This window comes from Chiloscyllium punctatum, chromosome 46, assembly GCF_047496795.1.
Source record: "Chiloscyllium punctatum isolate Juve2018m chromosome 46, sChiPun1.3, whole genome shotgun sequence".
In the NCBI taxonomy this organism is placed as follows: Eukaryota; Metazoa; Chordata; class Chondrichthyes; order Orectolobiformes; family Hemiscylliidae; genus Chiloscyllium; species Chiloscyllium punctatum.
Genome location: NC_092784.1, coordinates 62899593 through 62914003, shown reverse-complemented (window position 1 = coordinate 62914003; position 14411 = coordinate 62899593). Strand labels below are relative to the sequence as shown.

The 14411-nt window shown below is 51.4% G+C and overlaps 1 protein-coding gene across 1 annotated transcript; it reads left to right on the top strand.

Moving 5' to 3' along the window:
* Positions 1 to 2564: 2564 nt before the first annotated feature.
* LOC140467930 (relaxin-3-like) lies at positions 2565 to 5718 on the top strand. The gene is made up of 2 exons (XM_072563996.1): positions 2565 to 2858; positions 5074 to 5718. Exons 1-2 carry the CDS (start codon positions 2684 to 2686, stop codon positions 5346 to 5348), a joined length of 450 nt encoding a protein of 149 aa, XP_072420097.1. The 5' UTR covers positions 2565 to 2683; the 3' UTR covers positions 5349 to 5718.
* The last annotated feature ends 8693 nt before the right edge of the window (positions 5719 to 14411 follow it).

Genomic DNA, 14411 nt, shown 5'->3' with positions numbered 1-14411 from the left:
CACTACCATTCACAGCTGGATGGGGGTTGGACTGGAGAACTTAGATCCAATATGTGGTTAGATTACTTACAGTGTGGAAACAGACCCTTCGGCCCAACAAGTCCACACCGACCCGCCATCCACCCAGACCCATTCCCCTACATTTACCGGCAATTTAGCATGGCCAATTCACCTGACCTGCACATCTTTGGACTGTGGGAGGAAACCGGAGCACCCGGAGGAAACCCACGCAGATACGGGGAGAATGTGCAAACTCCACACAGTCAGTCGCCTGAGGTGGGAATTGAACCCGGGTCTTTGGCGCTGTGAGGCAGCAGTGCTAACCACTGTGCCACCATGGTTGATTGTGGGATCTCTGATTGTGACATTACAGCACAGGGAGACGATGTTGGTGCCCATGGTGCTCAGCACAACAGCAGCTCAAAGAAACATACACATAATGTCCTGAGATATTAAATCTGTTTCTTTTTCCATGCCTGCAGCTTGACTCTGACCTGAATAATTCACATCGGTTTTGTTTTCCTCTCTTGATATTGTCCTGAAATCCTCAACCTGCCTAGGACATAAGTACAGATTCAGGCTTTCTTCACAATATATTACTCTAATCAGCATTTACACTGTGTTAGTTTAGTCTGACATCCTGGTCAAAAACTCAGAGTTGAGCAGTGACTGATATTGTTCGCCTAAAATGCAGTTTTCCTTTCAAGTCTACAGCAAGCCCAGCTCTCCCTCTCTCTCTCACACACACACTCCCTGATTTTCTCTCTATCTGTTGAACTTTCCTTCGTTCTTTCTCTTCCAATCCTTCTCTTGGGCTGCCTGCCACTCCTTGGCTCTACTGAGGAACTCAGTTCCTCTTTATTGATTGTCTGTTTTGCTCTAAACTTTTACCTTGGTCTAATTCTCGGTTTTTTGACTATCCATCTTTTTCTTTGTTCTATCTATGTTATTTTCACAGTGAGCCTTTGAGATTGCACGGCCTAGTGAAACTATGGGTTACATAATGAATCTAAAATCAACGCCCTTTGGGCAAGCAATCTTGTGAATCCTGAACCCAGCGAATGAGTCAGGAGGGCACAGTGATTGTCTGAATGTGACCCGATTGGAAATTGATCCAGAAAATTCAATGTTTGGTGCCATTCCTGCAACTCAGAGCATTTTCGGCAGAGGTGATGGTTACTACAAAACATTGCAGAGGGTTTCTGGTGGATGAAATGGATGTTCAGACTAATACTGACTGAAACATACCAGGAATCCAACTCCATACAGACTGATCTGATCTCAGAAAAAAGGTAGTTAATTCAGGACCTACAATTCTGGCTGATTTGTAATGGACTGAGAAAACATAACACTGTCAGAGGGTCAGTGCTGAGGGAGTGCCGCACTGTCAGAGGGTCAGTGCTGAGGGAGTGCCGCACTGTCAGAGGGTCAGTGCTGAGGGAGTGCCGCACTGTCAGAGGGTCAGTGCTGAGGGAGTGCCGCACTGTCAGAGGGTCAGTGCTGAGGGAGTGCCGCACTGTCGGAGGGTCAGTACTGAGGGAGTGCCGCACTGTCGGAGGATCAGTACTGAGGGAGTGCCGCACTGTCGGAGGGTCAGTACTGAGGGAGTGCCGCACTGTCGGAGGGTCAGTGCTGAGGGAGTGCCGCACTATCAGAGGGTCAGTGCTGAGGGAGTGCCGCACTGTCGGAGGATCAGTACTGAGGGAGTGCCGCACTGTCGGAGGGTCAGTGCTGAGGGAGTGCTGCACTGTCAGAGGGTAAGTGCTGAGGGAGTGCCGCACTGTCAGAGGGTCAGTACTGAGGGAGTGCCGCACTGTCGGAGGGTCAGTGCTGAGGGAGTGCCGCACTGTCGGAGGGTCAGTGCTGAGGGATCACTGCAGTTTTGGAGATGTCACCTGATCACCCTTTGTGAGTGATGGGGGGGGGTGGGGGTTCTGAAAGCCCTGTCCTATTAGTGGGATGGGGTTTCCTCTGTGAGTATTTCTCCCACTCTGTTTTCCTTCCAATGGAATAGTTCTAATCCCCAGGATCCAGGATCCTGGTGCCTGTCACAGGAATGCAGTTTGCTTCATCAATGGAACTGTGTGTGTGGTTTTCGATAACACGAAGGACTGGATGTTTCAGTGAAGTCTCCACTGGAAACTGAAGAAATAACCCTCCTAAGGAGAGTTTCAGAGCGTACAGGATAAAAATAGGCAATCATTTTAAACAAAGATTTATGATTATAAATATGACATCAACTGTCAGGTCTTGACATTTGCAATAATAGCAACTTATTGCTCGGCTCTCTAATTTTTAAAGACTTTTCCTTTGAATGCCTTTGATGTACATAATTACTATCTGCTTTGATAATGTACAACAGAGCTGTGCAGATTTTATTAAACATTTAGTGTGTCTGTCTCCTCACAGGCAGAGACCTTTACGCAGGTTCTGATGCTGATAATAAACCATGAGCTCCTGCTGTGTATTATGACAGCTCAGTCATTACATCTGTTTATCAGATGTGAACAAGGGTTTAAATAGAGTGGACTTCAAGCAAGGCAAGTACAGGCTGTAACCTCGTCCCTGGCATTGGGACTCCTCATTCCCGCTCTTCAATCTCTCTCGCTCTCTCCTTCAGCTCTCAATTCTCCCCTCACTCCTGCATCCTCAGTATCTCAGGATAAGAAGGAAAGTCCACGTCATGCCGAGGTTTTGGTTTACTCTGACCCTCTGGCTGGTCATCTCACAGTTTCAGCCGGAGGTTGATGCTCGTAAACCTGTTCTTGGACTGAAACTGTGTGGGAGAGAGTTTATCCGGGCTGTCATTTTCACCTGTGGAGGCTCCAGATGGAAAAGGACAGGAATAAAGACAGCAGGTAAGAGCTGCCAGGCAAGCTCAGGCAAGCCTGTGACACTTAGACCCGCGATAGCACATAGCACTGAGTCGACATACCAGCAGAGGGTTAACTGCTGGTTACCAGACCCAAGAGGGTTACCTGCTGGTTACCAGATCCTAGTGGGTTACCTGCTGGTTACGAGACCCTAGAGGGTTACCTGCTGGTTACCATATCCTAGTGGGTTACCTACTGGTTACCAGACCCGAGAGGGTTAACTGCTGGTTACCCAATCCTAGTGAGTTACCTGCTGGTTACCAGACCCCAGAGGATTATCTGCTGGTTACCAGATCCTAGTGGGTTACCCACTGGTTACCAGATCCTAGTGGGTTACCTGCTGGATACCAGATCCTAGTGGGTTACCTGCTGGTTACCAGACCCGAGAGGGTTACCTGCTGGTTATCAGATCCTAGTGAGTTACCTGCTGGATACTAGACCCCATAGGATTATCTAATGGTTACCAGATCCTAGAGGGTTACCTGCTGGTTACCATACCCTAGAGGGTTACCTGCTGGTTATCAGATCTAGTGAGTTACTTGCTGGTTACCAGACTCCAGAGGATTATCTGCTGGCTATCAGATCCTAGTGGGAAGAATGGAAAGGAGAAGTCAGCAGGATTCCTAAAGGAGCTGTGATCCTCTCACGCTCTGCCGAGCTGGCTGATGCTTATGTCTGTGTGGGCAGAGTGAAATCTCTGCTGACATGAGAGAGAAATCAAATGTCCAGTGCTCCCTGCAGCTGAATCTAGAGCCCAGGTAGTTCTCAGTCTGTGCTGTTCCAATGAAGGGAACCAACTGGCACTGCTGGGGGGCTCAGGGTCTGGATGGGACAGTCAAAGTACATTCTTTTCATTCATTCACAGGATGAGGGCATTGCTGGTTAGACCAGCACTACTGCCCATCCCTAATTGCTCATAGAGCAGTTAAGCATCAACCTGATTGCTGTGGGTCTGGAGTCACATGTAGGCCAGACCAGGTAAGGGTCAAAGTTTCCTTCCCTGAATGACAAAAATGAAGCAGATGGGTTTTTCCACCAATCAGCAATGGTTTTGTGGTCATCATTAGATTCCTGAATCCAGGCATTTTTTATTGAATTCAAATGTCACGATCTGCCATGGTGGGATTCTGTGCAGGTCCCCAGGACATTACCAGGCTCTCTCTATTAACAGTCCAGTGATAATCCATCAGCTCCCCGAAATCAGGCAGCACTGCCTCAGAACTGTCAATGTTCAATTGCACACTCACTCCAGGCCCAACACTTGTCAATTCTGCTGTGTCAGGACTGATAGCTGCAATTGAATTAGGGCTCAAGCTCTCTTCACTGGTCTGTGTGAGTCTGTTATTACAAGTTTCCCATGCTAGGTTTTGGGGGGAGATGAGAGGCTGAGCACTGAAGACAGTTCATTGCTGTTTTTGAGACCAGACATATTTGAAATGGGGTCCAGCACTAATGTTTGTAAATAATCCAAAGAGATTCTCAAATGCTACGAGAGGAGAAGAACTGGCTGAACAGAACATCTGAATTAAATTATTATTCGCTGATCCTGTCTGGAACAAGTACAAATGCCATAGAGTTTTTCTCAGAACTCCGGCCTAACAAGCAGTAAATTTAGCTGGAGGCCCCTCTCCAAATCATTAGCCAGTGATAAAGCCTGTAGCGAAGAGTCTGTGTATATGTTGAGAAGGTAAAGTCACCTGTGGTTGAACATTCTACCAGCTCTCACTGTCTGGATTCCTCGATGAATAGCAAGCTCAGCTGAGCGGACGAGTGGTTAGGAATCTGTCACTGAGGATGCGGTGTAGCAAGTACATTCCTGCATTTCCCACTGTTCTCCATACTGATTAAGTTGAGACAAAGATCAGCACGATCTAGGTAGAAGTGGCTACTGCGGATGCTGGAGATTAGAGTCAAGATTCGAGTGGTGCTGGAAAAGACAGCAAGTCAGGAAGCATCTGACGTCCTGCTCCTCAGATGCTGCCTGACCTGCTGGGCTTTTCTTAGCCACAATCTAATTGATCACTGAAACAGGCTCAATTCGACATGACATATTGTCAGAGGTCTTCTGGATGTAGTGGAGATTATTTGAGATCCTAAAGACAGAAATTCACCGCAAACCAGTATTTAGTTGATTGGAATGTTTGGAGAAGATTTCATGATGTGTTTCTGTTTTGTGGGTTATGGTGTGTTTATCTTCTAGATACCTCGGGGAACCCCGGCTACTTGGAGAAGATGATGAAAGACACCAATTTCAATGGCTGGGCTCTTTCAGAGGAGGTCACCATCTCTGAACCAGAGAGTTGGAGAGTGCTGGTGGGACTGGGGGGAGAAAGCCAAAGTCGGAGAAGCATTTCTGATGATGTACTGGAGACTTTGAGAAGCACCGTTAGGAAGGGGAGGGACGTGGTGGTAGGTCTGTCCACTGCTTGTTGTAAATGGGGTTGCACCAAGAGTGAGATCAGCTCACTCTGTTAGAGTACACCTCGGCATCATCACCAACCTTCTGTTCACCTCGACATACAACAGGAACCTGAAGACTGGGTCAAAATGTGTAAATAGTTCTCCTGACAAGATCTTAGCCCTCAGAAACCTCAAAAGCACACCATAAATATCTGTGTATGATACAAGCACAGTGATCAAAATAAAGACCAGCAATTTGCAGGAAGTGGATGTTTTGCGAGACAGACATTAATTGAAATGTTTAATGCCTTGACTCTAGATGAGCTTTTTTTATTAATTTGCCATCAAACATTCATTGTTTTTATTTAAGGTTTCAGTCAAAATCTTAATATGTTCACATTGTGTTTGTACAGTCTGCGTTTCATAAAAAAAAGCTACAGCATCACTACAACTCAAGTCTTATTTGTCAGTGTTCAGATGGGAGTAATTTGTTCAGTTTCCACAGTAATGAAAGAATTATTAACCAGTCTCACTGTTCTGTAGTGCAACAGGATTGACACACTGCCTCACACTGGGGTACAGCCCTGCACACACTGACTCTCACTGGGGTACAGCCCTGCACACACTGACTCTCACTGGGGTACAGCCCTGCACACACTGCCTCACACTGGGGTACAGCCCTGCACACACTGACTCACACTAGGGTACAGCCCTGCACACACTGCCTCACACTAGCTACAGTCCTGCACACACTGCCTCACACTAGGGTACAGCCCTGCACACACTGCCTCACACTAGGGTACAGTCCTGCACACACTGCCTCACACTAGGATACAGTCCTGCACACACTGCCTCACACTAGGATACAGTCCTGCACACACTGCCTCACACTAGGGTACAGCCCTGCACACACTGCCTCACACTGGGGTACAGTCCTGCACACACTGCCTCACACTAGGGTACAGCCCTGCACACACTGCCTCACACTAGGTACAGTCCTGCACACACTGCCTCACACTAGGGTACAGCCCTGCACACACTGCCTCACACTAGGGTACAGCCCTGCACACACTGCCTCACACTAGGATACAGTCCTGCACACACTGCCTCACACTAGGATACAGTCCTGCACACACTGCCTCACACTAGGGTACAGCCCTGCACACACTGCCTCACACTAGGATACAGTCCTGCACACACTGCTCATACTGGGGTACAGTCCTGCACACACTGCCTCACACTAGGTACAGTCCTGCACACACTGCCTCACACTAGGGTACAGCCCTGCACACACTGCCTCACACTGGGGTACAGCCCTGCACACACTGCCTCACACTAGGATACAGTCCTGCACACACTGCCTCACACTAGGATACAGTCCTGCACACACTGCCTCACACTAGGGTACAGCCTTGCACACACTGCCTCACACTAGGATACAGTCCTGCACACACTGCTCATACTGGGGTACAGTCCTGCACACACTGCCTCACACTAGGATACAGTCCTGCACACACTGCTCATACTGGGGTACAGTCCTGCACACACTGGGGTACAGTCCTGCACACACTGCTCACACTGGGGTACAGCCCTGCACACACTGACTCACACTGGGGTACAGTCCTGCACACACTGCCTCTCACTGGGGTACAGTCCTGCACACACTGACTCTCACTGGGGTACAGCTCCCACACACACTGCCTCACACTGGGGTACAGTCCTGCACACACTGCCTCACACTAGGGTACAGTCCTGCACACACTACCTCACAGTGGGGTACAGTCCTGCACACACTGACTCTCACTGGGGTACAGTCCTGCACACACTGACTCTCACTGGGGTACAGCTCCCACACACACTGACTCTCACTGGGGTACAGCTCCCACACACACTGCCTCACACTGGGGTACAGTCCCACACACACTGACTCTCACTGGGGTACAGCTCCCACACACACTGACTCTCACTGGGGTACAGTCCCACACACACTGACTCTCACTGGGGTACACATCCCACACACACTGACTCTCACTGGGGTACACATCCCACACACACTGTCTCTCACTGGGGTACACATCCCACACACACTGTCTCTCACTGGGGTACAGCTCCCACACACACTAACTCTCACTGGGGTACAGTTCCAGTCACACTGTCTCTCACTGGGCTTCAGTTCCCAATAAGACTGACTCTAACTGGGTACATCTCCCACACACACTGACTCTCTCTGGGGTACAGCTCCCACACACACTGACTCTCATTGGGGTACAGCTCCCACATACACTGACTCTCACTGGGGTATGGCTCCCACACACACTGACTCTCACTGGGGTACAGCTCCCACACACACTGTCTCTCACTGGGGTACAGCTCCCACACACACTAACTCTCACTGGGGTACAGTTCCAGTCACACTGTCTCTCACTGGGCTTCAGTTCCCAATAAGACTGACTCTAACTGGGTACATCTCCCACACACACTGACTCTCTCTGGGGTACAGCTCCCACACACACTGACTCTCATTGGGGTACAGCTCCCACATACACTGACTCTCACTGGGGTATGGCTCCCACACACACTGACTCTCACTGGGGTACAGCTCCCACACACACTAACTCTCACTGGGGTACAGCTCCCACACACACTGACTCTCACTGGGGTACACATCCCACACACACTGACTCTCACTGGGGTCAAGCTACCACACACACTGCCTCTCAGTGAGGCACAACTCCCACACTCGCTGACTCTCACTAGGGTACAGTTCCATTCACACTGCTTCTCACTGGGATAAAGTCCCACACACACTGACTCTCACTGGGGTACACATCCCACACACACTGCTTCTCATTGGGGTACACATCCCACACACACTGCTTCTCATTGGGGTACAGCTCCCACACACACTGACTCTCACTGGGGTACAGCTCCCACTCACACTGACCCTCACTGGGGTACAGCCCCCACACACACTGTCTCTCACTGGGATACAGTTCCACACCCACTAACTCTCACTGGGATACAGTCCCACACACAGTGACTCTCTCTGAGATAGAGTTCCACACCCACTAACTCTCACTGGGTTAAGTTCCACACACACTAACTCTCAGTGGGATAACGGTTCTACATACACTGACTCTCACTGGGACACAGCTCCCACACACACTGACTCTCACTGGGGTACACATCCCACACACACTGTCTCTCACTGGGGTACAGTTCCCACACACACACACTGACTCTCACTGGGGTACACTCCCACATTCACTGACTCTCACTGGGGTACACATCCCACACACACTGACTCTCCCTGGGGTCAAGCTCCCACACACACTGCCTCTCAGAGAGGCACAACTCCCACACTCACTGACTCTCACTAGGGTACAGTCCCATTCACACTGCTTCTCATTGGGGTACAGCTCCCACACACACTGACTCTCACTGGGGTACAGCTCCCACACACACTGACTCTCACTGGGGTACAGCTCCCACACACAACTGACTCTCACTGGGGTACAGCTCCCACACACACTGACTCTCACTGGGGTACAGCTCCCACACACACTGTCTCTCACTGGGGTACAGCTCCCACACACACTGACTCTCACTGGGGTACAGCTCCCACACACACTGACTCTCACTGGGGTACAGCTCCCACACACACTGACTCTCACTGGGGTACACATCCCACACACACTGACTCTCAATGGGGTACAGTTCCACACACACAGTCTTTCACTGTAGTACAGCTCCCATATACACTGACTCTCACTGGGATATAGCTCACACACACTGACTCTCACGGGGATACAGTTCTACATACACTGTCTCTCACTGGGGTACAGTTCCCACACACACTGTCTCTCACTGGGGTACAGTTCCCACACACACTGTCTCTCACTGGGGTACAGCTCCCACACACACTGACCCTCACTGGGGTTCAGCTCCCACACACACTGACTCTCACTGGGGTTCAGCTCCCACACACACTTACTCTCACTGTGGTACAGCTCCCACACACACTGACTCTCACTGGGGTTCAGCTCCCACACACACTGACTCTCACTGGGTTACAGCTCCCACACACACTGACTCTCACTGGGGTACAGCTCCCACACTCACTTACTCTCACTGGGGTTCAGCTCCCACACATACTGACTCTCACTGGGGTACAGCTCCCACACACACTTACTCTCTCTGGGGTTCAGCTCCCACACACACTGACCCTCACTGGGTTACAGCTCCTACACACACTGACTCTCACTGGGGTACAGCTCCCACACACACTGTCTCTCACTGGGGTACAGCTCCCACACACACTTACTCTCACTGGGGTTCAGCTCCCACACACACTGACTCTCACTGGGGTACAGCTCCCACACACACTGACTCTCACTGGGGTACAGCTCCCACACACACTGACTCTCTCTGGGGTACAGCTCCCACACACACTGACTCTCACTGGGGTACAGCTCCCACACACACTGACTCTCACTGGGGTACAGCTCCCACACACACTGACTCTCACTGGGGTACAATCCCACACACACTGACCCTCACTGGGGTTCAGCTCCCACACACACTGACTCTCACTGGGGTACAGCTCCCACACACACTGACTCTCACTGGGGTACAGCTCCCACACACACTGACTCTCACTGGGGTACATCTCCCACACACACTGACTCTCTCTGGGGTACAGCTCCCACACACACTGACTCTCACTGGGGTTCAGCTCCCACACACACTGACTCTCACTGGGGTACAGCTCCCACACACACTGACTCTCACTGGGGTACAGCTCCCACACACACTGACTCCCACTGGGGTACAGCTCCCACACACACTGACTCTCACTGGGGTACAGCTCCCACACACACTGACTCTCACTGGGGTACAGTCCCACCCACACTGACTCTCACTGGGGTACAGCTCCCACACACACTGACTCTCACTGGGGTACAGCTCCCACACACACTGACTCCCACTGGGGTACAGCTCCCACACACACTGACTCTCACTGGGGTTCAGCTCCCACACATACCAACTCTCTCTGGGATGCAGTCCCACACCCATCACTGCCACACTTGCTCCCATTTTGCTGCCTTCTCCCTGCAAACTCTACACAGTTAACCAAGTAATTCTTTTATGAACACTCAATCGACCCCTCCTCAACCACCTTGTTCAGCAGTGTCTTCTCTACTCAAACTACCCACTGTCTGAAAGTGATTTCCCCAATGTCACTTTCTTTTCATATTTACTCTCAATCCCTGATTCCTTCTTCTCATCGGTGGTAATTTTCCCTCTGTCTACTCTGTCCAGTCCCTCATGATTTTAAATATTTCAAATAGATGTCCCCTCAGTTTTCAGCTCTCCAAGGAAGAAGGTTGTAATTTCTCTAATGTATATGCACATATCTTCATTCCTGCAAGCATTCTTGTAAATCTCTTCTGCATGCTCTCCAATGTCTTTCTATTCTTCCTGAAGTGCGGCATTCAGAAGTGGACACAATACTTCCGTTTCCTATCCAGGTAGTTTCCTATATTTCCTATCAATGAAGCTGAGAATAGCAGTCGAAGTTGCTGTCGTCCCAGAGCAGCTTCGGGCTGCTGTCCCGTTCAGAGAAATTCATCGTGCCTCATGCAAGGGTAGAGGTTGAAAAGGCGAAACCTTTCGAGTAACCTCAGCCATTGCAGGAATTGAATCTGAGCTGGTGGCACTCTGCATCACAGCCAGCTCCCCAGCCAACTAAGCTAACTGACTGCAGGTCAAGAATACTGCATGCTTTACTAACCACACTCACTATCTGTCCTGCAATCGTCACTGACTTGCACACGGATAAACCTAGGCCCCACTGCTCCTGCACCCCTTTTAGGATCACCTTTAGTCCACTTTATATTATACTGTCTCTCCATCTTCTTCCTATTAAAATCTCACGTTTCTCTACACTGAGCTTCATCTGCCATCTATGTACCCCCACTCCAACTTGTCAATGATGTTTTTGAAGTTCCATACCACATCCTCAAAGTTTATACATAATCCATCCAACTTTTGTAGTGTCTGCAAACTTTGTAATTTATTCAGAGATACCGATTGGGGAGAGGGTCACAGCTGCTGCTAACCACACCATGTCTACTGGGGAGAGACTCAAGGTGGCAGGTAAATACCTTCTCGGCAAAAGTGAGGACTGCAGATGCTGGAAACCAGAGTTTAGATCAGAGTGGTGCTGGAAAAGGACAGGAAAATCAACATTTCGGGCAAAAGCCCTTCATCAGGAATAGAGGCAGGAAGCCTCCAGGGTGGAGAGATAAATGGGGGGGGGGGGGGGGGGAGAAGGTAGCAAAGAGTACAATAGGTGAATGGGGGTGGGGATGGAGGTGATAGATCAGAGAGGAGGGTGGAGTGGTTCGGTGGAAAGGAAGATAGGCAGGTAGGACAGGTCATGAGGGTGGTGCTGAGCTGGGAGGCTGGAGCTGGGGTGAGGTGGGGGAAGGGGAAATGAGGAAGCTGTTGAAGTCCACATTGATGCCCTGGGGTTGAAGTGTTCCGAGGGGGAAGATGAGGCGTTCTTCCTCCAGGCGTCTGGTGGTGAGGGAGCGGCGGTGAAGGAGGCCCAGCACCTCCATGTCCTCGGCAGAGTGGGAGAGGGAGTTGAAATGTTGGGCCACGGGGCAGTGGGGTTGATTGGTGATACCTTGTACCTACTCGGGAGAGGGTCAGGACTGCTGGTAAATATCTGATGAAGGGTTCCTGCCTGAAACATTGATTTTCCTGCTCCTCGGATGCTGCCTGACCTGCTGTGCTTTTTCAGCAACATCCTCTCAACACTGATGGTAAACACATTGTGTCTACTGGGGAGAGAGTTAGGACTGCTGATAAATACCTGAATCATACTGGGGGGGGGGGAGGGAGGGTCAGGGCTGCTGATAAATACCTGAATCATACTGGGGTGGGGGAGGGTCAGGGCTGCTGATAAATACCTGAATCATACTGGGGGAGAGGGTCAGGGCTGCTGGTAAATACCTAATTCATACTGGGGGGGGGGAGGGTCAGGGCTGCTGATAAATACCTGAATCATACTGGGGGGGAGGGTCAGGGCTGCTGGTAAATACCTGAATCATACTGGGGGGGGGGGGGGGGGGGAGGGTCAGGGCTGCTGATAAATACCTGAATCATACTGGGGGGGGCGAGGGTCAGGGCTGCTGATAAATACCTGAATCATACTGGGGGGGAGGGTCAGGGCTGCTGGTAAATGCCTAATTCATACTGGGGGGGGGAGGGAGGGTCAGGGCTGCTAGTAAATGCCTAATTCATACTGGGGGGGGGGAGGGTCAGGGCTGCTGATAAATACCTAATTCATACTGGGGGGGGGAGGGTCAGGGCTGCTGATAAATACCTAATTCATACTGGGGGGGGGGAGGGTCAGGGCTGCTGATAAATACCTGAATCATACTGGGGAGAGGGGTCAGGGCTGCTGGTAAATACCTAATTCATACTGGGGGGGGGAGGGTCAGGGCTGCTGGTAAATACCTAATTCATACTGGGGGGGGGGGGGGGAGGGTCAGGGCTGCTGATAAATACCTAATTCATACTGGGGGGGGGGAGGGTCAGGGCTGCTGGTAAATACCTAATTCATACTGGGGGGGGGAGGGTCAGGGCTGCTGGTAAATACCTAATTCATACTGGGGGGGGGGGAGGGTCAGGGCTGCTGGTAAATACCTAATTCATACTGGGGGGGGGGAGGGTCAGGGCTGCTGGTAAATACCTGAATCATACTGGGGGAGAGGGTCAGGGCTGCTGGTAAATACCTAATTCATACTGGGGGGGGGAGGGTCAGGGCTGCTGATAAATACCTAATTCATACTGGGGGGGGGGAGGGTCAGGGCTGCTGATAAATACCTAATTCATACTGGGGGGGGGAGGGTCAGGGCTGCTGATAAATACCTAATTCATACTGGGGGGGGGGGAGGGTCAGGGCTGCTGGTAAATACCTAATTCATACTGGGGGGGGGGAGGGTCAGGGCTGCTGGTAAATACCTAATTCATACTGGGGGGGGGGAGGGTCAGGGCTGCTGGTAAATACCTAATTCATACTGGGGGGGGGAGGGAGGGTCAGGGCTGCTGGTAAATACCTGAATCATACTGGGGGGGGGGGGGGTCAGGGCTGCTGGTAAATACCTAATTCATACTGGGGGGGCGGGGGGGGGGAGGGTCAGGGCTGCTGGTAAATACCTGAATCATACTGGGGGGGAGAGTCAGGGCTGCTGGTAAATACCTGAATCATACTGGGGGGGAGGGTCAGGGCTGCTGGTAAATGCCTAATTCATACTGGGGGGGGGGAGGGAGGGTCAGGGCTGCTGGTAAATGCCTAATTCATACTGGGGGGCGGGGGGGGGGGTCAGGGCTGCTGGTAAATACCTAATTCATACTGGGGGGGGGGAGGGAGGGTCAGGGCTGCTAGTAAATGCCTAATTCATACTGGGGGGGGGAGGGTCAGGGCTGCTGGTAAATGCCTAATTCATACTGGGGGGGGGGAGGGTCAGGGCTGCTGGTAAATACCTAATTCATACTGGGGGGGGGGAGGGTCAGGGCTGCTGGTAAATACCTAATTCATACTGGGGTGGGGGGGGGGAGGTTTCAGGGCTGCTGGTAAATACCTAATTCATACTGGGGGGCGGGGGGGGGGGTCAGGGCTGCTGGTAAATACCTAATTCATACCGGGGGGGGTGGGGGGAGAGGGTCAGGGCTGCTGGTAAATACCTAATTCATACCGGGGGGGGTGGGGGAGAGGGTCAGGGCTGCTGGTAAATACCTAATTCATACCGGGGGGGGTGGGGGGAGAGGGTCAGGGCTGCTGGTAAATACCTAATTCATACTGGGGGGGGTGGGGTGAGAGGGTCAGGGCTGCTGGTAAATACCTAATTCATACTGGGGGAGAGGGTCAGGGCTGCTGGTAAACACACCGTGCCTACTGGGGGTAGGGTCAGGGCTGCTGGTAAACACACCGTGCCTACTGGGGGTAGGGTCAGGGCTGCTGGTAAACACACCGTGCCTACTGGGGGAGGGTCAGGGCTGCTGGTAAACACACCGTGCCTACTGGGGGAGGGTCAGGGCTGCTGGTAAACACACCGTGCCTAC